Source organism: Corythoichthys intestinalis, chromosome 22 (genome assembly GCF_030265065.1).
Source record: "Corythoichthys intestinalis isolate RoL2023-P3 chromosome 22, ASM3026506v1, whole genome shotgun sequence".
NCBI classification, from domain to species: domain Eukaryota; kingdom Metazoa; phylum Chordata; class Actinopteri; order Syngnathiformes; family Syngnathidae; genus Corythoichthys; species Corythoichthys intestinalis.
The window spans coordinates 17,480,653-17,506,263 of NC_080416.1; the positions used below are offsets into that span (position 1 = coordinate 17,480,653).

Consider the following 25,611-nt stretch of genomic DNA (forward strand, 5'->3'; position numbering starts at 1 on the left):
AGACTACGCGATCCGCTCGGGACACCTAATCTGTATTTTTTTTTTTTAATTGAAAAAAAAATCCACGATGGATCGAAGGCGCAAAGTTTGATGCGCAAAGTAGCGAGGCATCACTGTATCTCAATATCTCAAAAACAATAGCACAAACGAAAATTTTTACAGCATAAACAATTGAAACCATTTTTAATCAAAACTGCGGACTGGTTGACCTCAGATTGACCTATGAAAAGAATTGTCAATATTTTAAAAACAAAAGCAGCAAAAAACAAACCTTTTTACAGCACAGACACGCACAACCGATTGACATCATTTTTATATAAATTTGCAACTTTAGGAAGGTAGCATAGTTTTGTCGTTTGAACTGCAAAAATACATTGAAGGTTCCACTCTAAAGTCTTTTTCAACCACTTTTCAAGAATTGGATGGTAAATGAATGTAAGGTAAATGAAGCCATTACCTCTTCATACATTAGACACCCCTAGAGTTTTCTAATTAGATCCACCCGAAGGCCCCTTTTGTGAGTAATTGTTTTTATAGATTTTCTCATACCTCAAAGACTGCTCTAATGGTGCCGCGTTTCCTGGATGTTTGTTCGAATGATTGCATTGGATTCATGATGGCTGTTTGCTTCTATCTAATTGACTGACAGGATTTTGTTGTTCTTTATGAATTCCGAACATTCATGCATACCCTTTGTTAAAAACACTCTTTCTCATCGAAAATGAATAATGTCTAGTGTGAAACTAAATCATGATTGTGACATGCAGGTTACGAGAGAAGCAAAATTGATTTTTTGTATGTCCCATAAAACATGCAGAAACACATCCAGTTGTATTGACTTTTGCTTTTCCCATGATGTGCTCGCTGTTCCAGTACACTCTGTAATTATGAGCTTAAGCCCAAACAAGGAACATAAGAGCGTAAAGCAACCATGTTCTCCTGCCATGCTTTCCAAAGGTTGCATTTGGACAGGCTGCCACTTGAAAGGAGAATTACAGCTATGTATTTTTTTCTTTTTTAAAGGTTGCCTGTCAGTGGAATTATGGGAATCATGTTAATGGTTTTCCTAGCAATCCTTTGCTAACTGGATGTTGTAGCTCTGACTGGTGAATCTTTTGACAGGCTAAGAAATAGCAATTAGCAGCATGTCCTACAGGGACTACACAGTTTGTGTACACTGAGACTCTTCCAAATGAAATCTACACAGTGAGGGTCAAATCAAGTAATATTATGGTAATGTTAGGAAATTTTAAACTGTGGGACTGTAGTCTGTGAGAAAAAATAAGTGCCTGTTGTTTTTTTTGAAGAGTCGTTAAGTAGTCGAACTAGTGAAATGAGCAAAAAACAATAATACATAAAAATATGTCATACAGAGGTCAGATGGTGCAAGTAGTACATAAAAAGACACTTCCCCTGTTTTTGGTAACGTTGCAGGGTTTATGCGCGTCAAAAAGCTTGAAAATCATTAAATGGATTGTATCAAAATTCAGGCCTTAAAAACCATTAAGAAGTATTAAACAAAATGGTCTAGGCATTAAAAACTAAATAAGCTTGATGGTCAAAAAAACATTTTTACATAATTTATTAGCTACCCGAAAATATTGTCCGATAAAAGCATTTTAAAATATTGACATCAGTTTTTCATTATCAGTTTTGGGCCCATTTACTTGTTGTCTTCAAAGTCAATGTAAAGGCCTTCTGCCTTTGTACAAGGGCTGGTCACAACTTGGCACAGCAGTTATGCTTATTGACCATTAAATGTCTCCAAAATAAAGATGCTTCAGATTGGTTATGTGAGCAGACCATTTTAGAGGTGTAACATAAAATTTGTCTGAAATTTTCTAAAATTACATGATTGGTTTTTGGTTTTGAAGGCAAGTTCACCAGGTATGAGGGAAAATTTTTGCGGTTATGAAACGGTGACATTTTCTTACCAGGTATTCTTTGAAATTGGCAATCGGCACATGTCTAGATATCGGTTATCATTTAAAAAGCAATTATCGGAAAACTTACAATTTGTGTTGTGTGAAATTACCTGAACTGGGCATTGGCATTAAATTAGTTTAAAGTGGCATCAAAAAGCATCAAATGACATTTGCTGGTACCTGTAGAAACCCTGCAATTTTTAGCCCATTCAGTGCCTTTGACAGTGATAGAAATCGCATCCACTTGAACTGTGATGACTGCCATTGAGTCATCACATTTCAATACCATTGACGGCGATAGAAATCCAATCCATTTTGACTGAAGGGAAAATTGCAATGGACGCCACTTGCATTTACATGGAACCTCCTGTTGATTTTGGGACATTTACAGGTCACAACATGTTGATTTTGAGTCAAATCCTATTCATTTTCAGTGACCCAAAATTCTTTTAAAAGAATTTTACCAGAAATTCTTGTAAATGTCTTGCTACAAGATTTTGGTAGCAATCTGCTGGTTCTTTTTTTAATGATTTAAACATTGATACCTTTTTTAAAACTATATATAGATTTTTGGTGGGAGCATATCGATAACCTCCTGGGCTACAAAGTATCGCGATATATCATCCATCCATCGATTTTCCATGCGGCTTTTTCCTCACGAGTGTCGCGGAGATGGCGATATATCACCTTTTCCATATATTGTCACACTCATAGTTTGCAGTGATCATCCTGTTGATGTATGCATGGAAAATGAAATATTATCTTAAGGATGAAAATATTTTTAAAAAGCTCTTCTGCATCCTGTTGTATTAATCGTTACAGAATTATACTTTTGATGGTTGTTTAATAAATTCCAGCACTGTGTGTGATACTCTAAAAACCTCTGCTATTCTATCCTTACAAGCACACTGTGAAACAGTAGCATCAAACCTGCCTCCTCTAGACGTTGCTCAGTCGTGCGAGCAGACAGCGAGGGAGAGAAATGCTTACCCAGGTGTTTATTGTATGAAAAGAGAAGGAAAGGGTAAATAAGTGAGCAGTAATATCAAAACTGCAAGTAATCTGACCCAGTTTTTCTTCCTTGCTTCTCGTGCTTGCCTCCAAGATGCTGGCTTAAGCGATTTTTCCTTATTGTTTAGTTATAGCTCAATATGACTCCCTAGGGAATGGCAGCCGATTTAGAGCGGTTGTTTATCGCTATACATGCAAAATGTACAAATGCATAACGCTCCCGCATGGAAAGTACAAAAGGTGTTTTAGCATAATGCATAACAAGGTTTAGTTTGAGATGTGTCAACTTTACAAAGACTATCTCCAGTGTAGTTGAATATCTTGGGTATTCCTTTGGGGAATCATGCTGCACTTGCTATCGGTTCTCGAATTTCGCCAACATTTTTGAGCAAAATTATGCTTTAAGACCTAGATAGAATAGAATAGAATAGCCCTTTATTGTCATTATACAGTTGTACAATGAAACAGCTAGTTGGGTGCAATTGACTATGCTAGGTGTCCAAACATCCTTTTGTTGTGAATTGAAATAGGTTTGTCACTAGTAGACGTCCAATCCATTTGAAGTGGAAAGGTGGCTGTTGTTCATTTGCTGCAGTATTGTTTTTGGCAGCCTTTTTAATTTTTGTCTTTTGGACGATAATACTTATTAGTCAAATTTTAGTCTTTATTTTATTTTATTTTTTAGTCATCTAGTTTTTGTTGATGCCAACTCAGACTTATTTCGTCTCGTTTTAGTCAACGTTTACTCAATGTTTTTATCTGTTAAATTCAAACGTTTTAGTCCAAAAATAAAGATTTCCAACTTTTTTCAAATGAACATTTTGTATGTAATGCACATATTGTAGCAACTAAAAATCTATCACCAACATGGTGATAATACAATAGATTAAACAATAGATTATTTTTAATCAATTATACCCACTTGGATGCCACAAACTGTATTTAAAAAGAATTTTAGCCGTTAGCATTAGCCTAATGCTAACGTGAATGCTATGCTAATGCTACAAGTTACATTTAGTGATGATCATTCAGCACAGACCTTTAAAGGCTAAACCAACGTTGCATAGTCTCTTGCCAAGATAGGAAAAATAAACTTTACCATGCATGCTTCAAAACAAGCTTTGGGGAGACTGAAAGGACACTGGTGAGCTGGGAGGGGAGTTCAGCGAGTGATACCACCAGACAATGCTACGATGCATGGTAACTGCACATAAAATGTCACACATTGTGAACGTGACAGAAACTATGGCACATTTTCGTCTCATCTCGTCAGAGAAAAACTGGCATTCATACGTAACAATATGTTTTAGTCTCCCAAGAGACGTCTTTAGCTCGTTATCATCTCATCATTGTCATTGAAAATTGGTAGTCGACGAAATGTTTTCGTTATAGTCATCATTGACTAAAACCACTGATTTGCAGTCGACCCTCTATCGCCATCAATGGCATCCAAAGAGTTAACACATACTGTATACATAAAGCTAAATAAATACTTTGACTCTTGAATGTACGATCAATATATGGGGACAACGGTGCTGGTGAGGACAATGAGGATGGTGGTGGTAGTGATGGCAGTAGTGACGACGATGATGGTGATAAATGATATTGAAAAGTGACTGTACTCCCATGAAAATTTTAAGGACTGAATAGGGGGTGGGACCCAAAAAAGCTCTGCTTGTTGAACTGCTTCCCACCCCTTTTCTAGCTATCCAAAGGGGCAAATAATTATTTAGTCAACCACCAATTGTGCGAGTTCTCCTAGTTGAAAAGATTAGAGAGGCCTGTAATTGTCAACATGGGTAAACCTCAACCATGAGAGACAGAATGTGGGGGAAAAAAACAGAAAATCACATTGTTTCATTTTTAAAGAATTTATTTCCAAATTAGAGTGGAAAATAAGTATTTGGTCACCTACAAACAAGCAAGATTTCTGGCTGTCAAAGAGGTCTAATTTCTTCTAACGAGGTCTAGCGAGGGACCCCTCGTTACCTGTATTAATGGCACCTGTTATAACTCATTATCGGTATAAAAGACACCTGTCCACAACCTCAGTCAGTCACACTCCAAACTCCACTATGGCCAAGACCAAAGAGCTGTCGAAGGACCCCAGAGACAAAATTGTAGCCCTGCACCTAGCTGCGAAGACTGAATCTTCAATAGGTAAAACGCTTGGTGTAAAGAAATCAACTGTGGGAGCAATTATTAGAAAATGGAAGACATACAAGACCACTGATAATCTCCCTCGATCTGGGGCTCCATGCAAGATCTCACCCCGTGGCATCAAAATGATAACAAGAACGGTGAGCAAAAATCCCAGAACCACACGGTGGGACCTAGTGAATGACCTACAGTACAGGGACCACAGTAACAAAGGCTACTATCAATTACACAATGTGCCGCCAGGGACTCAAATCCTGTACTGCCAGACGTGTCCCCCTGCTGAAGCCAGTACACGTCCAGGACCGTCTGCGGTTCGCTAGAGAGCATTTGGATGATCCAGAAGAGGACTGGGAGAATGTGTTATGGCCAGATGAAACCAAAATAGAACTTTGTGGTAGAAACACAGGTTCTCGTGTTTGGAAGAGAAAGAATACTGAATTGCATCCGGAGAACACCATACCCACTGTGAAGCATGGGGGTGGAAACATCATGCTTTGGGGCTGTTTTTCTGCAAGGGGACCAGGACAACTGATCCGTGTAAAGGAAAGAATGAATGGGGCCATGTATCAAGAGATTTTGAGTGAAAATCTCCTTCCATCAGCAAGGGCATTGAAGATGAGACGTGGCTGGGTCTTTCAGCATGACAATGATCCCAAACACACAGCCAAGGTAACAAAGGAGTGGCTTCGTAAGAAGCATTTCAAGGTCCTGGAGTGGCATTGCCAGTCTCCAGATCTCAACCCCATAGAAAATCGGTGGAGGGAGTTGAAAGTCCGTGTTTCCCAACGACAGCCCAAGCGTTGAAGGAATGCTTGTGTACAAAAAAAATTGTATTGATAAAAAAATAATGAATATAGAGAATTCATTTAGAAGAATACAACTAAAAACTATAAAAGAAAAAACATAATAAAAATAAATCACAAATAAATGTAAATGTAGAACATTTATTAAAATACAAAAATATATTATTAACAGGGGTGCACATAAGTGGTCCGCATGCGCGCATGCGTACCGGACGTAGACAAACGCGCTGGCCCTCAACGACTTCCATACGCTTTTGCGTACCGATGGCTGACCACCGTATTTGCAGCGGACACGAGAAAATAACTTCTCAAAATGTCAAAGAGGCAGGCCACACTGAGTAATTACTTCCGTGTTCCCCCACCCCCGTCAAAAGACAGACAGACGACAGAGACGTCACCGGAGCTACCGAAAAAAAGGACTTTTGCTGAAAAGTAGGAGGTACCATGGCTAGAAGCAAATGATGCTCGCACGGAAATGCGGTACAAAATGTGCTGTGAGAATCCCAATGTCGCCGATAAGAGCAGCGCATTTTATGTAGGGTCAAAGAATTTCAGCCATCCAAACTTTGAAAAGCACGAAAAAGACAGAGAGCATGTGGCAATTAAGCAAACTATCGATGTCAAACAGGACCCCGCTCGCCCTATGGACAAGTGGCGGAATAAAGGTAATGAACAGCGACATGCACTGACAAACGTGTTTTTGCTCTCATTTTACAAAGCTAAACATGCACGTTCAATAAGGTCTTATGAGGAGGACATCCCACTTAAAAAGGCTTGGAGTTAATGTGGGAGCCGCATAATGCCCTTTATTTTGAATTGGTGCTTTTTATTTCTTTACATTTCAAAGTAATGGCAATTTTGTTGTGCCAGTTGATGTTAATCAAGCATTAATTGTTAATATAATTAATTAAAGTTAATTGGCTCTAAGTAAAGCTTGTCATAAATTTATCGCATCAGGCGGGTTGGCTCTCAACCTCAATGAGGACAAAGTCACATCTCCAGGTCCTCCTCTGAGAACCTGGGCAAAAAAATTATGTGCACCCCTGATTATTAATCAAGTCCTATAAAGAAAGTATAGTTTTTTTTATATTTAAAAGGTTCTACATTGTCTTCTTTTTATATTCTGTATTTTAAATGTAGGATTTTCCAAATCCAATTTTTAGATTCATTTTTCTACATTTAATTTTATCTCACACTTATTTATGTATTCCCCAAATACTTTTTCATGTGTATTTGTTAAATGTAAATTCAGGTATCAAGGGGTTAAATATTTTCATATTTCAGATTAATCCGAGGCGTAAGTTATTAAAACAGCATCAAATGAACAATTTTTGCTTCGTCCGTGTCCTGTGGATTTTTAATTATCCTGTTTAATTGTAAACATACAACTCTTTTGTTGGCCAACTATGACTCTATATTGACTTTTAATCAACAGAGAGATGCTATCTTTTTAATTAATTAGCCATATCGCACCTCTGAGCAATATCGATTGGAAAGCCTACAATGCCGCCTGCGCTTGCCGCTCACTATTTAGACTCATATGACTATTACTCACAGTATGTCTGGAGAATTGCAGCATCGAATGAAGACTTCTCGTTAGGAGTACCTCATTAGCGGCCACCTTTTGGCGCCAGGGCAATTAGCGCGATGCGGAGGCTACGCTTTTAGCTCAGTTCTCTCCACCCACTCAAATGGCTGATGAGGAGGGCGTGAGGAGTGGGGAGGAAGGGTATCAAAGCAAGTTGTTCCGTGGATTTATTTTGAATATTTCATGTAAGGGGTCATGTTCAGAAACAGATTTCTCTTTTAATAAAAATTTCCAGATGAAGCCGTGGCCTTGTAAATGGGATTCACAGTGCATAATTTATATAGTACGTATTCTCATTTTCCTCATTAATTAAAATCCATCTTGAACATCTCTTGGCCTGGCCGTTCCAACTTTCAATTTCAAATGCGTGATGGATATATGTACATGTTTTTATAGTACTTGGAGTACATTTAAAGAGTGACCACAGATAATTGGATGGTTTGTTTGTTTTTAACTTGAAGATTTGCCACACTTATTTGCAAATAATTAAGAAGAAATACTTCCACAAATAGCCTCTCAACATATCCTTTGAACATGCACTGAAGTGCACTTAAAGCCTTAGCAACCAAGGTCAAACTAAGAAATAATGAATAGAAAGGAATTTCTCAGGGGAATCTTGCTTATATGTATTGATTATTTTTGATGACCTTCTCGCTGCAGGTGTAAGAGGAACCATGAGATCATGCAAACATCAGAATTTTGAATGCACCTTCTTTCACTGACTCATATATTTTGTCGCGCGTCACAATGTAGTTAGGGTTTCCCCTCGGAGGGCCATTATGTTGAACGAACCCATATAAATATTAAACTCATTTGGCTGCCATTGACGCCGCAAGACGTCCAATCCATTTGGACTAGGAGGGTGCAACTGGGCCTGCCACAATTAAATAGACTTACCAACAACTGTTTTGGTCGTCAAATTGTTTTGTGACCTTTTCCCAAATACTCCTCTTATGTTGTTTTTCTCATTTTCATGATCATTTTTTATAAAGGGGAACAGTAAATATTGTCTTATTTTAAAATATTTTTACATTAAAACATGAGAAAAATAAATATTTTCTTTTCATCTATGCATTCACTTATTTTTCATTTTTATCTTTTACGTACAGTACAGGCTAAGGGTTTGTACACACCTCATTCAATGCAACATTAATGAAGGCCCCAACCCCATTGATAAAGCAATAAATTCCACTAATTAACCCTGAAAAATCATACCTGTGAAGTGTAAAAAGTCAAAAACTACTTTAGGTGACTCCCTTTTGAAGCTCATCAAGAGAATGGCAAAAACGTCTGTGGAGTATCCAAGTGCCTTTTTGCGAACATTAAACGAGCAACAATGTGTTTTTTTAGACAGCAGTGGCTTCCTCCGTGAAGTCCTCCCATGAACACCATTTTTGGCCATAGTTTTACATATAGTTGATGTGTGCACAGAGATATTGGACTGTGCCAGTGATTTCTGTCTTTAGTAGACACTCTAGGGTTCTTTTTTTACCTATCTGAGTATTCTGCGCTCAACTCTTGGTGTCATCTTTGGTGGACAGCCACTCCTTGGGAAAGAAGCAATAGTGCCAAACTCCATTTGTAGGCAACTTATCTGACTGTCGATTGATGAACATCCAGACTTTTAGAGATGGTTTTGTATCCTTTCCCAGCTTGATACAAATCAACAATCCTTGATCACAGGTCTTCAGACAGCTCTTTTGACCGAGCCATGATGCACATCAGACAAAGACAAAATGTCTCATCAAGACATTTCTTACCAGTTGTGTGTTTTATAGTAGGCAGAACAGCTTTAAACCAATCATCAATGATTGGGCACACACCTGACTTAAATTGTTTGGTAAAAATTGGTTTCAATTCCTGTTTAAGTCTCCTTAGACAGAGGGTTCAGTTACTTATCCCCCCCCCCCCCCCTCCCTCTGTCATTGTTTGCATGCCATCCTCATTAAAATATGAAAACCTATAAATGTTTGGGTGGTTTTAGTTAAAGCAGACACTATTTTTTTCATCTGTGTGATTTTGACAAAGATCAGATCACATTTAATGGTGATTTTATGCAGAAATATGAGAAATTCCAAAAAGTTCAGATACTTTTTCATACCACTGTATTTCACCTTTTTTGCTAAGTACATAATTCTGCCTTCACAGTTTTATTACCTTCAGTAAGAATTTACAATGTAAATGGTCATAAAAACAAAGAAAATGCACGAATGAGAAGGTGTGTCCAAACGTTTTGCCTGTATTTACAAATTTTTCCTTAAAATTAAGAAAACATCCTCTCTTATTTTTTTTAAAATGTTTTTTTTAAGTGAAAAAGGAGGAGGAGATAATTAGTATTCCCCGATTTTTGGAGTATTGTAGCAAAAACCAGAAGTCAATGCAAATGACTTACTTTCGCGGGCCACACTAAATAACGTGCTGAATCTGGCCCCTGCACTGCCAGTTTGACACCTTTGACATTATGTTTTAATTTTTGTGAGCCCGTTCAAGCAAAAGCAAAATCTTTTACCTACATTGATCGGCCGCTTAACTTTGAAGGAAAATAGGACCTTACTTCAATATTCTTTGAGTGTAGTTGGTTGGCTTTTAAGTGGATTAAGCCGTTTTGGTTCAAAAGTCACCCAACCCAAAAAAAAAAAAACAACTAGTGGAAATCCTTTTTAAAAGTTTGAGAGCTTTCATGACCCATTCGAGTCACTTTGTGCTGTCATGTAACTTTTTGATTTTCTCAATTTTTACATTTTCTCCCAACTCTTCATGCTGTGAAATTTATTTCCTGTCAATCCCATAGTGAAACGTCTTGGTTTTTAGCATTTGGATACCAGCATAAAGCTGAATTTACGTTCTGAATGTTTCTTCCTGCCTACACCAATTTGTTGATGATATGTCTTTTTCAGCATTAATGCAGTCATGTCACAACCTATACTGTAAAACTAATGACTGAATGACAAATTGCAATGAGTATGGATGGATATGTCATGGCTGCCCATAGGTTGGGGCGTTAATATATAAGGATTTAGATTGGATGTAATGACTTGGGCCCAAAAGCAATTGGAAAAACTCATTGGCTTCACCCACGGTTGTCTTGATAGTTCATTGTTAGAAATGGTGGAATTGTACAGGTTCTTTTTTTGATTTATTTTATTTAAATTCGTTTCTGCATATTCACAATAATCTTAGCAGGTCCATTAAGCAGTCAAGATGAGGAAAAGCCTATTACTGAATGTAGCACTTTGGGATTTGCCTCATTTTCTTTGCACTTTGGCCAAATAAATAATCATTAATAGCTTGTTTCATTTGCGGGAGACCCTCGCATTAACCCCCTGATCACCCACTTCGAACTAGCGGCCCCGGAAATTACGATTTATGTTAATTCGAAAAAGACAACATGTTGTTGCGACATCAACCACTCCAAACCCACCCCCGCCCCTACAGGGTCCGCAGGGGTCCATCGAGGCTGTCACGTCGACAGGTCTCGTGGCTGATACGGGCCGGCATCTAACCTTTAATGAACACAAAACCGCAGTGCTGCTGTTGTGGGAGGCTTTTTGACAGTACTGCAGTCTTACAGTCTAATGAAGTGGGGGGCCTCTCAGCAGGGATGGTGTCAGAACCCCCCCCCCCCAATAAGGAGATGACCCGTACGTGCCTCATTAGCATCATGCAAAGTCCTTCTGCAGTGTGTGTTATGGAGAAACTCAAGTGGTGTTTGAAAGAAGAATAAAATAGAATAGTATCAGTTTTCGTCAACAATAAGGATAACGAAAATATTTTTTTCATGGCGATGACGTCACGATGACGAGCTAAAGACATGGCTTGGGAGACTATAACTTGACGAGACAAATGCCAGTTTTCGTCTGACGAGAGGAAAATGCGACATTGTTTCCGTCATATGGTCATACCTTTCAAGTTGTATGGTTTCGGCGTAATTTGTACAAGTGAGCGCGGATTTTTAAATGTGTATGCTGTACATTCAAAATCTGTACGTTTTTCGTGCATTAGGGTTTTTTTCTCCATTTGGATTTTGTGCACTACGTTGCATTACTACGTTGGTTGAATGACGCGAAAAAAGTCAGAGTCACTGGGCGAGAAGAGTGTTTGTTGTGACGCTGTAGCAAGCGCGATGCTAGGCTAGGTGGCTCCAATATTGACTGTAGCCGACAGCCTACAATCTACGCCTAGATATCGCATGCATATAGAACTACATGCGAAATGACAGACGGCGGCGTTATTAAACAGCCACCATTTTGAAGCAGTAGACTTCTCAGAAAGGCTTTGTTATAATGAACCTTCCTAGCGAACTTAAGTAACGTTTTATCTAAAATACTCCTAAATCGGCAAAATCTTGACTTGAATTTATATTTAAATGATGAAACAGTTTTAAAACTTTCAGATGTCGAAAGTAGACAGAAGAAAACTAATGCAAAAACGGTAGCAATTTTCACAACTTTAACAGTTGATCAACATTAAATGATTTCCAAACATAGCAAAGCTTACTGTTTTTTTTTTTTTTTTTTTTTTTTTTTTTTTTAATGAATAAAAACATGAAAGGTAACACCAGTTACTTTGCCAAGTAACTAATTATTCATACTTTCAGGTAACTGAGTTACTAACGCAATTACTTTTTGGGAGAAGTACTTTGTAACTGTAATTAATTACTTTTTTAAAGTAAGATTAACAACACTGGTCATAAAGATGAAGTCTGCAGAATAAAAAGTGACGAAAGCGGAGATTTTATTCTGCCAATTTGTTGCCGAACACAATTTGCCTGTAACTATTGCTGATCGCTTCTCAGAATCAGCAAAAAAAATGCTCCCTGACTAAAAGATTGCATCGGTAAGTTAATTTTATCAATTGACCTTTTTAATTTATAATTGGACACACTAACAAACTACCTTCAAGTTAAACTGAATTGTAAGCTGAAGTGCCATGAAGTGCAGCCATCAAGACATAGAAATTTCCAAAAGTGCTACATACAATTATAACAAAAGTCACTGTTAAATTTTAAAAATCATGATGTAGCTGAAGATATTGATTGATCTTTGATTGCTCAAGGTTATCTGTTACAATATTACCAATAAATTCATATTATTTTAAGAAATTAAGTTTTATTTTTGTTTCATATTGCACGCTATATACAACGTCGTAAGATTAGTCAACAATTTGTAAGGGCATACGTCACTACGGCCTCGGGTTAACAGGTTTGTTGTTGTACGTGTAGTATGTCAGCTTGCATCTTAGCAGCAGTTGAGTGGTCTCACTCATGTGAAACGTGTACGCCTCACTCTCTTCATCATAGTTTAGGTTGTGTCTAGAGCAGTGGTTCTTAACTGGGGTTCAATCGAACCCCAGGGGATGGGTGAGTAAGCCTCAGGGGTTCGGTGAAGGTTAGGAAACACTGAGCTGTATTTTGTACGCTGACAATCTCGACCAGGGGTCGGCAACCTTTTAGAAAGAGAGCGACAAAACCCAACATATTTTAAAATGTTTATATTTAAAATTCCACAAGATCCATATAGTGTGTGTCTATGTGTATTTATATATGTATGTATATATGTATGTATATAAACACAAACTGTATGTTCTATGTTCTTTTGCCAGCTTGTCCGAGTCCGTTTTGTAAGCACTGTTTCTTTCATGAACACATTTGAATGCATTACACGGGAGGGAGAGGGTGGTCACACTCTGCTTTTATAAGCAGTTGCCGAGTTGTGATTGAAATTAGAGCTGAAACGAATACTCGAGCAACTCGAGTAACTCGAGTTTAAAAACTGATCCAAGTAATTTTATTCACCTCGAGGAATCGTTTAATTTTGCCACCTCTAAGCATCACGTTTTGCCCGGACTACTTTTAATGCGGGACAACGCGCTTACGTTATGTGCGTAGAGGAAGAAGCAATTTAAAAAAAAAAAAAAAAAAAAAAACTTACTGCAGCCGACAGCCGCTACAAACTACGCCGACGTTGCTAAAAACTACGTCCGCATGATGCTAGTGTGGTAGCAGGTAGTGTCCGATGCGTCTCATAGATATCGCATGCATTTAGGACTAGATGCGAAATGACAGACTCGGCCGCGTCTGAGGAGCGTTAGTAAACAGCCGCCGTCTTTAAGCAGTAGACTTCTCATCGCTAATAAATATAACGTTACTGTCACTAGCTCACGTAACGTTAGCCCTTCGGAGGGCTAGGTTTCTAGTGATTATGACCACTGTCAATGCGTGGCTAACGTGTTTTACATACAGGCTTTATTTAATCTGTAAAAACACCACGCTGTAGAGTGATGAGGGTGTAAAATTAAAACATAATAATGCTAACTGTCAGTTTTAGCTCAGTTGTCATTGCTGAATAAAACAACAAGTAGCAGTGGTCCCTAATGTGCTCCAATACAGCAGGTATCATACATTTATTTTGAACACTGCAAAAACTCAAAATCCTATCACTACTTACAGTTTAGACTAACGTAAAACTTAACTAGAACTTAAAAACAGCTTGACACAAATGGAAAATAAATTGAAACACGTGGGAAAAACACGTAGCTTTCAAGTGATGTGTGTTATCAAGCGTAATTACATTTTTAGTTAAGAAATATGTTTTTTGGGGTTTATAAGATCTAGAAGTTTTTTTGAGTGAAAGCAGTGATTTTTTTGTTTCTAGTCACATCTGAGATGCAATTGTTGGCTGTTTTCATAAATGTACATCGAAAATAAAGACATTGATTGACTGAAAATGGTTCAATATTGGATTAAATGTCTTTTTTTTTCGCATGTATATTTATAATTGCTCTTTACTCTTCAAAAAAGGTTTATCAGATTACTCGATTAATCGGTATAATTTTCAGTCGATTACTCGATTACCAAAATATTCGATAGCTGCAGCCCTAATTGAAATAAATCTTGAGAAAACGACAAAGTCTAACATCGTTACTTGGGTCGTTACAATTGTTGCGCAGTTGTGCTCTCACCACAAGGTAAATAAAAAGTAGAAACATGTTGTGGCGCTGCGTATATTTCCTGGAATAGGAAACCACAATCTGGGACGACCAGGGTGACGTGTCAGTAACGGTGGCCGAGACAGGCAGAGCCTTTTGGGGCGGTCGTTTAATGAGTCTCGAGTCTGGAAGTGGTGAGAATTTGACAGTCCAAAAAGTTACGAAAGTGAAGTGCCTGTGTGACTTGGGGTACCACATAGTTCCCTTTCGTGGTTTGATTTTCCCCTAAGTATTTTTTAATATACAGTCCCTGACAAAAGTCTTGTAGCTTATCCATTTTGTAGAAATAATTGCTAATAACCTGACTTTTAATTATTCAATTGGTTTCAGAAATGGCTCATATGAAAGCTAAGACCCTCCCAAATGATGTTGAATGTACAAAAATATATTTGTTTCACTATCGCCTACAGAAAGTAGTGTGAAAATTGAACAAAAAATGTACTTAAAATCCAAAAATATGTTACATAACATAAGCGAATTAAGTAATGGTGCTGCGAGATCCAAATTTTAGTATTTTGTATGACTTCCATGGGCTTGAAGGACTGCATCCATGCGGTTCGGAAAGGATTCATACAATTTATTGATGAAGTCATCAGGAAAATCAAAGAAAGCAGTCTTGCATGCAGTTCATCAACACTCTTTGGGTTCGTCTTCCATGCTTCCTCTTTCATCCTACCCCGGACATGCTCAATGATGTTCATGTCTGGTGACTGGGTTGGCCAGTCCTGGAGGATCTTGATCTTCTTTGCCTTGAGGAACTTTGAGGTAGACATTGAAGTATGCGATGGAGCGCCATTCTGCTGCAGAATTTGTCCCTTTTTATGGTTAGGAATGTAGGAGGCAGCTAAGATTTATTGATAGTTCAGACTATTTATGTTGCCTATGTTGCGCATGAGTAATACTTCAACAGGCTCAATGGACAAAGGCAGTCTGAACGGGCACGCCAAAAAAACAGATACGACAAAAAAATCGGAATTATGCATTCTGACCTGCAGTATGAACCTGGCCTCAGAATAGCAAAAAAAAAAAAAAAAAAAAATCCCAGCCTTCCCAGTGTTAAACGCATTTTTTTTAAATATAGTGCGTGGCTTCCAGGTGGGTTCAATTAAAGTTAGCGTTGTCCTTGTAGTTGCTACAATATGTGCTGCTTTGTCTGTGTTCATTCAAAATTGTTGGAATAAACTTCATTTATTTTGGGACAAAAACTTTTGAATTTTACAGACGAGTTGAGCTCATAGGACTAGATGGTACAATCCCTCAGATTTATCAGCACTTGGTGTTGGTTGTGTGTGGGGGGGGTAAGGGGCAAAGGCTTCACTGGGGTCATCAGGTGGGCACCCTCCTTCATTGGTGTTTCATTGATAGGCCCACGACACCTGCAGAGGGCTCAACGGCGACATCTGGCGTCCCAGGTGTGCCCCCCTCCGCCTTTCCCCTGGATGTTATTTTGCAGCCCAGATGGGGTCCTTTCTTTTAATCCATATCCACCTGCTGCTTCGTTTCGCTGCATCTGACAACGATTTGACAGCCCGCCGGAAGGCCTGACCTCTCACCCCCATTCCTTTCAGAAGCTTGGTTGTGGACGAAGCAACGAAGCCTCTGCACTCAACTTCAACCAGAAGCACCCGGGCACGCCAGCCGCGTTGCTCTGCCTCGGCTGCAATGTCTGCGTACCTCAGTCGTTTGCGCTCATATGCTTCACCAACTGCTGCTTCCCATGGCACAGTTAATTCCAATAATGAGCACAGTTTTCTGGGAGGATGACCACAAGACCAGGTCCGGCCTGAAGCTGGTTGTAATGATCTCAGGCGGGAGGATGAGTTTTTGGTCTAAGTCAACCTGCATTTTCCAGTCTCGGGCAGAGTTCAGAAGGGTTGCCTTCACTGTTGCAGATGATTTTGCTGGGAGTTGTCCTGCTCTTACAAACGGAGTGGTGATTGAGTGATGAGGAATTGGTGGAGGGAGGGCATTGTTTTGATGAGGAATTGGTGGAGGTAGGCCATTGTTTGTTCTTCTCCTTTCTTCCAGGGTGATTGCCAGTTGTCTTAGGACCTGGTTGTGCCTCCAGGTGTAGCAGCCTTGAGACAAACTGGTTTTGCAGCCGGTAAGGATGTGACTCAGGTTTGCAGGGGTTTGACAGAGTGCACAAGAAGGATCTTCTCCAAACCATTGGTTTAGGTTCTTGGGTGTGGGAAGAACATCATAGGTGGCTCTGATGATGAAGCTGATTTGGCTTCCTTCCATTTCCCAAAGGTCCTTCCATCTGAGTTTCCGATGCTCCACGTTTTCCCAGCTAGCCCACTGTCCCTGTTTGGACTGTGCTACTGCTGTCGCACATCTGTCTGCTTCCTCTTGTTGCCAAACCTGATCAACAACCAGCCTTCTCCTCTGGGTTGATGTTGCTTTGTGCCATTTGGGATGACTAGCTCCAAGTCCAAACCCACCTCTTCCGTTCTGCAACTGTCCCACAATATTTCTATGTCTGAGAGCTGATTTGGCTTGCTGTATAGCCTCAAATGGAATCCATTTCCTCCCAGTTTCCAATTTGGGAGCCCCTGCTCGGATCACCTTATCTTGAGACTCTATCAAGGTCATGCTCAGCCTCACCTTGCTACATTTGAACTCCTCTTTGAGGCTAAAGATGGGCAATTGCAGGGCACCATGACCATATAGGCAGATGTTACTGAGGCACCGTGGGAGGCCTAGCCAGTTTTTGATGTATGCACTGATTGTTCTCTCCAGTTTCTCGACTTTGGTGAAGGGGATTTCATAGACTGTTAGTGGCCACATTAAATGGGGGAGCAACCCAAACTGCAGGCACCACAGTTTCAACTTGCCAGGAAGTAAGGTTTTGTCTATGCGGACACGACCTTTGATGGTTTCTTCCCTCAGTTGATTGTTCTGGTCCGAGTCTTCGAGACATGCATTGTATGATAGCCCTAGACTCTTGACTGGCAGCTCTGACACCAACAGAATGGAAGTATCCTCGTTGTAGAACCTCTGGTCCGTGAGTTTCCCCTTGACGATGGATATACTCCTGGACTTGCTTGATTTAAACTTCATCCGTGCCCGTGTAATATTGGCATGAAGCTTTCCCAGCAGATGTTTGGTGCATGCAACAGTTGAGGTCAACGTGGTCATGTCATCCATGTAGGCGCGGATGGGAGGTAGACGTTGTCCCCCTCTCAGACGTTCTCCACCCACAACCCATCTGGAAGCTCGTATTATCACTTCCATTGCCATGATGAAGGCAAGGGGGGAGCTGGTACATCCTGCCATTATTCCCACTTCCAAGAGTTGCCATGATGTTGTGTATTCTGTTGTTTTGACACAGAATTGCAGATCTTGGAAGTAGTTCCTCACCAGGTTTGTGATGGTATTTGGGATGTGGAAGAAGTTGATGGCTGTCCAGATGAGAGAATGAGGCACGGATCCAAAAGCGTTGGCTAGGTCCAGGAATAGGACGTGCAGGTCTCTTCCTTCCCTCTTGGCAGATTGGATTTGGTGCCATATCATGCTTGTATGCTCCAAGCAGCCTGAGAAACCAGGTATTCCTGCTTTTTGCATAGATGTATCAATCAAGCTGTTCAGATATGTTGTCATCCGTTTAGGAATGATGCTAAAGAAGATCTTCCCTACAACATTTAGCAGGTTGATTTGCCGGAATTGATCAATGTTCAAGGCATCTTTTTCCTTGGGTATTAACACGCCTCCAGTGCGTCGCCACACTTTTGGGATGGTTTGCTTTGTCCACATCACCTTCATCTGCCTCCACAGAAAGTGTAGTACATTTGGGGAGTTTTTGTAGAACCGATATGGAACTCCATTTGGTCCTGGGGCTGAAGCTGCCCTTGACCCTTGTGAAGAGGCCTTTCACAAATTAGAAGGGGTCCTTGTAGAAGGATGTTGTCCCCCTTTCCTTCCTCTTTCGTCGAGTCCGGAGGTTTTCAGCTCTCTGCAGTCTTCCCAGGCATCCCTCAAGGTCCGTTTGCAGGAGGTCAATGGCCACTCTATCGTCCACTGAGGCTCTCTTCCATTCCTTCCTCAACAACCTTGTCTCTTTGACCAGTTGCTGAATTTCCTTTTTTCTGGACTTTGGAGAAGTTGTTGATGGCATATCCTTTTCCCCTCTCTCATGTGCTCCAAATCTTTCTGCTCCATAGGAGTAGATCAGATCTCCCATTTTCTCCAGTTTCTGCTCTGCTGGTCCTTTGATTTCGTCCAGGATCTTCATCAGGTCTGCATTGATTATTCCCCACTCTTTCTTGCTGCTTGACTTTGGCCACTTCACATGAGGTCTGTGGCCTCGCATGTTCTTTTCCAAAGCTGATTGCAAGTGCAATCGTTCCAAAGTCTTTGGTGTAGCGCTTGAATTACTTTCAGCCTCTGGGGTACTGATGCTCGGTGGACTGTGGGTTAAATCCTGCCGCTGAGCTTCACTCGCCTGAGTTGACCGTTCTTTCAAAAGATAATGGTCAATGCGAGATCCCGGCGTCGTTTTCTTCAAGCACGAAAACATGATGAGTAACTGACGACTAAAACTACATAAAATGTGTATGAGATTTTGTCAACTAAAACTAGACAAAGACGAACAGATTTTGAAATCACTAAAATATAACTAATAAGTATTTTCGTCCAAAAGACGAAAACAAAAATTTAAAGGTCTGCCCAAAACAACACAGAATAGAATAGAATAGAATAGAATAGAAAAGCCTTTATTGTCATTGTACAGAGTACAACAAGATTTAGTTTCACCATAATATGCACTATATAAAACCTAAGAAAAAGTGCAAATAGGCTAATACATAAAGAAACCCAGACAGGTTCCACTTACAGTATACAGAGATTGGGGAAATAAGTGACTAAGTGACTAGCAGCAAGTATTAATGGTGTGTTTACAATCTTCTACAGAAGCTTACCTCACTGGTTGCCGTTGACAGCAATTGATTTAAACTCGAACAAATAAAGAGAAATGTTCACTAAGTTCATATGCGAAATGGATGCTTCATTTTTTTCTGTCAGAAGTCATTTTACTGCTTTTTTTCCGTGATGTTTCCGTCTCCTTGATCTTGGCATTCATAATTCCTGATGATGAGCAGCTCAGAATCCATTTGAACGTTTTCTTCTTTAGGCCACTAAGTGGATCCAGTCCATGTGGAGAACAAGCGCTTGTTAATTGCAATGAGAAACACTCAAGGGCCTTCGCTGTGCTCAGACCTGCAAATTATTTTCCTTTTCTTTACCCATATCTTTTGTTGTTGTTGTTTTGTTTTCCCCTCCGTCTCGGGCTATGTTGTATTCCCTTTTATATTTAACAAGATCTTTTCTCCTACTTCCTGCTTGTTGACCACATCGTAAGAGCTCACTTTCCCTTCAATGTTATTGAAAATGAATTCAGATAAGACTAGATTATTTTTGTTTTTTAAACAAATCCTTGACATCCTCCGTTAGGTTCACTTAGTGTTGGTGTTTTTTTTTCTTTTAACCATATCAGGGCGAGTGTTCACTCAATGCAAAAGAAGCCCCTTTCAGACATACAGTGGGGCAAATAAGTATTTAGTCAACCACTAATTGTGCAATTCTCCCACTTGAAAATATTAGAGAGGCCTGTAATTGTCAACATGGGTAAACCTCAACCATGAGAGACAGAATGTGGAAAAAAAACCCAGAAAATCACATTGTTTGATTTTTTAAAAAATGTATTTGCAAATCATGGTGGAAAATAAGTATTTGGTCAATGCCAAAAGTTCATCTCAGTACTTTGTTATGTACCCTTTGTTGGCAATAACGGAGGCCAAACGTTTTCTGTAACTCTTCACAAGCTTTTCACACACTGTTGCTGGTATTTTGGCCCATTCCTCCATGCAGATCTCCTCCAGAGCAGTGATGTTTTGGGGCTGTCGTTGGGCAACACGGACTTTCAACTCCCAACTCCCGATTAATAGGGGCCTGCATTGTTGGTGTGGCCGTCAAAGCTGACCGAGTGGAATCACAGACAATGAGCTTTATCTGTTAAGAATTCTTTTGAATAAATGCTTAAATCCCTTAATTCTTTATTGATATGGACGTAAAGCAATTTCAATTCTTGGTTAAAAGCAAAAAAATAAATAAATATAAATATTGCGAACTATGATGCTTGTCAGTTAGCAAATGTAGCGGCCGCCTTATGAAAACAGAGCTTTTCCGGTGAAAATTCTTGTGATTAAATGCTTAAATCCCTGAATTCTTTATAGATACGGACGTAAAACAGTCTTAATTCTTGGTTAAAACCAAAAAAAACGGACAGTTGGCATTTATTTTACGTAAATTTGTCGAAGAATGACGCCAATGCCATCGCGGTTAATTCCTACCTTTGATTTTTTTCACAACGTTTCAAAATGCATGCATTGTACGAAAAAAACAATAATTACTTTGAATCCTCGAACAAATCACTGCTGAGACAATCCTTCCTGTTTGTATGCGGTACAGCTTTCGTACTTTTTCAACCTAAATCCAGCGTTGGATCGCTGCATGTGTCGCTGCGACAGACTGCGAATAACTGAAGCGGAGTGTGGGATAGCCCCCTACTTGAAGGTGTGGCGTAGTGTATTTGAAGTGTGACCCGTCAATATAATTATGAACATGGTACCCGCGGGTTATTAAAAGTATTAAAAAAAGCATTGAATTTAGTTTTCCATGATTAAGGGTATTAAAAGTATTAAATTAGCCGTTGTAAGTCTGGAATTTTTTCACCGTGGTCTTTATTTTAACATCATCTCAGTGCAACCTAAATTATATCCGTGAAGAAGTTTTTTTTGTTTGTTTGTTTTTCTTTTTTTAATCCATAACGAAGATGACGCATAGAATTTTTACGATGCACTGCACTACAAATCGAACGTCATTTTTGGTTGGCATAGGCTGTCACAATGTTGGTCAGATTGCGTTTTGTTCCAGAGAGAGCGTTCCCGATGTCGTAACTGTCTTTTGTAACGAATTCTCGGTTGGCAGGGAAAAAAATGCAAATTTTCTTAGTGTTTAAATAGTCAACATATTTTTATGATCATTATAAATGCGTTTACACAATGAAAACGCTGGAAAAGTTTGTTCAACATAAAAAGCGGCATGGAAAATGAATGAATGAATGAATGTTGGTCAAATCGTGTTTTTTTCCGGAGGGAGAATTCCCGACGTCGTAACTGCAGCCAATTTAAGCTCATCAAGATTTAAAGATACAGGTAAAATCGGGCCTTAAAAAAAATCCAGCCCGACCCGACCCGGTCCACGGGTATTAAAGCGCGACTCGGCCCAAGCCCGATCCATTAACTTGATTTGCTGGCCCGAGCCTGGAAAAAAAACGAAATTCTATGCTTTATTAGTAGGCCCGTGCCCGAGAAAAAAAAACAAATTCTGTGTTTTCTTTTTGAGGACTCAGGAGAAGGAGAAAAGGAGAGGGATGCACCAGTCAGACCTGGCAGAGCACTGCTTGCTGCTTGAGAAAACAGACTGGTTGCATTTTGTGTGATCACATCTGTGACGATGTCTGCATAAAAGCCTGTCTTTTGTAATGAATTCTCGGTTGGCAGAAAAAACGTTTTCTTAGTGTTTAAATAGTCTACATATTTTTTATGATCATTATGAATGTATTTACGCAACGAAATAATGCTGGAAAAGTTTATTAAACCTAAATAAACAGATGCTGTTTTGCGGACCCACAGAGGGGAAGATTAAAAGGGCGTATGGCATGCTCTGGTTCTGCAATGACCATACAGCGCCTTCTTTTTTTTTTTTTTTAAATCCAAATTATTTTATAACAAGTATTCCTTATTTTAACATGCATACATCGTCCATATATATTTTAGAGCTGTCAAACGATTAAAATTTTTAATCGAGTTAATTACAGCTTAAAAATTAATTAATCGCAATTAATCACAATTCAAACCATCTATAAAATATGCCATATTTTTCTGTAAATTATATATATATTCTGTAAAATAAATTTTTGCAATGGAAAGATAAGACACAAGATGGATATATACATTCAACATACGGTACAAAAGGACTGTAGTGGGCATTTTATTCTACTGTCATTTAAATCTGTCTATGCTGTCCTCACTCCAAAGCGTCTACTTTTTCCAAAGCTAGACAGCTATTGAACGACGCCTTAATAATCAGACTTCTTCCTTTTTCATCTGATTTATTGATAAAATGGCCTCAAACCATTGTCCTCTTGAGACCTTCGTAAAACTACAAAAAAAAGTACACAAGCATTGCATTAGCAACAACGTTAGCTTAGCACGCTATACAGGTTCACTAAACATAAACAAAAAGCGTCTCATACAAAAAATATAACATTTCGCTTACTAACTTAATATGTACATTCTTTACAACAACCGTACTTACGGACAAATCTTGTCCAAGGATCATATAAGCACAAAATTACAACTTTGTGCAGCCATATTGAACTGGCAAGAAAACAATAAACCATGTCGCAAAGTGACCACAAGAGTTTGTTGTTAGACAGCACAAAAAGCCTTGCTGTAAAACTTACCAAAAGGCAGAATACTGTCTGAGCGGGACATGTGCGTTAATTGCGTCAAATATTTTAACGTGATTAATTTTAAAAATTCATTACCGCCCGTTAACGCGATAATTTTGACAGCCCTAATATATTTATTTAAAAAGGTAGCGTGAGAGAACCCTGGCCCGGTCCGACCCTTATGTAATAATTGACATTTTAATTTCGTAATGTTTTCAGTTTAATTTAGCTGTTTACAACTTGCTGTGTTTATAATTGCGATGCCTGCCTTCAGGCCGCAGGTTTAAGACCCCTGTTCTACATGAATGCAATAAAAAAAATAAATAAAAAAATTCTGAAAAAAAAGGCTAATTCGTGTATGAAAGGGTTATGGTTTTCTCTTCAATTTAAATTGCAGTTCTTAGTGCTTCTTTCCAAAATCATGAATCTACTAGTATTTAAGATGAGAATTGTCCGTGACTATTATTAGTACATATCCAATTTCACTCCTTTTTTTTAAATTTTTTTTTTATCCAAGCTGTCATGAATGGGCCACATGGGACGAAATCAGGAATCCGTCCAAATTTGGCAGCTCCCCAACAGATAGGGAGTCGGACTCTCTAAAAACCTGCTTTCTCGTCCACAGGGGCCACAAACGAAAGCATGAAGACGGCAAGGAAGACGACGATGATGTCGGCAAGGACGACGAGTCCTCCAAAGATGACGAAGAGGAGGAGGACGAAGAAGAGGGAAGCTCCTCGGAGGCGGACGAGATGGCCGCCGCGTTGGAGGCGGAGCTCAATGACTTTATGTGAAGTGGGACATGCACACACACACAAATTCACGCTGTATTTAAACAATGAATGTTCTGTACAGATATGAAACGTTGCTGTGTTTTGTAGCATTATTATTCCTGATAGCCTTTTTTGCTGGCCATCAAACAATTTGACATTATTTTATTGTGAGGAGAATCAAATGTAGGAAAGCAATTTGATACTTTTGGTTTTGTTTTGTTTTTCTATATCTTTTTGTATTTTAAAAGTGGCGATAAACCTTCCAAATGTGGCCGCTTATGCCAAAGAATTCAGTAGGTTTGCCAAGTCGTGCAGCTAAACATTGTTATTATTTGATTTGTGTCAAAACTGCAACACTGGTTCATCCCCCTACGCCGTGTTTGTATATAGGATGATATGTGATGTTGGAACTTTTGTGCACTTTGACCAATCCCATTCACTTTATCCCATTTTCTTCACAGCTTTTTCTAAATATTTACACTGGAGCCAGTCATACTTCATTTCGTAACACAAAAACGTGTTTCGCATCATCTCATGCAGCTCATACATCTAACTCGTTCACCGCCATTGGTGGCAAAAGATAACCTATGAAAACAAAAAAATGTTGATAATGTTTAGTACGTGATTATAACAAAAGTTGATTGGACCAATTTGAATGTGTTCAAAAAAAGTTTCAGTTCAGGAGTGTTGTAAGCTCACTTCGTGACGAACCAATCTCATGCATATATTGTAGATTATAAACATATTGTGATCAAAATGTGTATATTTTTTATATCAAACATATGGCTCCAGTATTAAAAAACAATAACCTCAACCATTTCACTTGCAGTCACCCCACTTGTTATGCTTGTATTTGTGCTTTTTAATCATTCTGATAGATGTTAGATTTTCCTACTCCACACTGACAGAGAAGATACTTTGACTAAATAAAGATGTTTAAAATGAATACCCTGCCATGGCTTTTCATTCTGATCGTCGAATGAAATGTTGCCGCTGCACGACAGCTGGGCCTTTAACGCCGCAAGACTCCAGCCAGCTACTTAATAGCTCCTTTGTCATGGAAACCGTCGGTGAGCCATTAGGCCGTGTTCCATCTCGCCACTTGGCTCCAGACAATTGGGGGTCATTAGATGGGCACTATTCATCTAAGGAAGAGATAACATGTTGTCGCCACTTTTAATGTATTTTTTTTATCAACAATGAGTCATGTTTTCCACACTTTTCCCAACCTGAGGTGGCGCCTAAAGTGACCGACATCTGCTTTGTCGTCCGATCAGGTGACATAATTGTTGGTCAGGTTGATTATACTCTAAGCAGCACTCAGAGTAGACATTTTCGGGACTCTGGGCCGATCCGTAAGGGGCCTATATTGAAAAACTTAAAATTCAAATATTTTCAAAACCAAAGCGGCTAGCAACCTAAAACCAAAACAGGCACCTCCCTGAGACATATGTATATGAGTTTCCATGAGCAGCGACATCAAAAAATTCAAAGTTGTTCCCTAATAAATTTCCGATTATTTATATATAAAGTATAACAAAACTTAAAATGGCTATAAAATTCTCAAATTTTACGCTACATGCACAAAAATAACCAAATGCAGAGATAATCACCTATAGTTTATGAATCCCAAAAAATTGCCCAAAATAGAAAAAACTTAATCCCGATCGATCGGGTCCGATCACGTCATTTTCAAAGTATCGGAATCGGCAAAAAAATATCGGCCATGCCTTTTAATATATATATATATATATATATATATATATATATATATATATATATATATATATATATATATATATATATATATATATTATTTTTTTTTTTCTTTTTTTTTTTTATTAAATCG

At 39.0% G+C, this 25,611-nt stretch overlaps 1 protein-coding gene across 1 annotated transcript in view; it reads left to right on the forward strand.

The window, feature by feature from the left end:
- The window catches only part of ctdp1 (CTD (carboxy-terminal domain, RNA polymerase II, polypeptide A) phosphatase, subunit 1), a 79,656-nt gene extending 54,265 nt beyond the window's left edge, over window positions 1-25,391 (forward strand). The window contains exon 13 of the mRNA XM_057827913.1: window positions 23,615-25,391. Within this exon, the coding sequence (XP_057683896.1) occupies window positions 23,615-23,783 (169 nt within the window). The 3' untranslated portion in view covers window positions 23,784-25,391. The remainder of the gene's footprint in view (window positions 1-23,614) is intronic.
- Window positions 25,392-25,611: the final 220 nt, after the last annotated feature.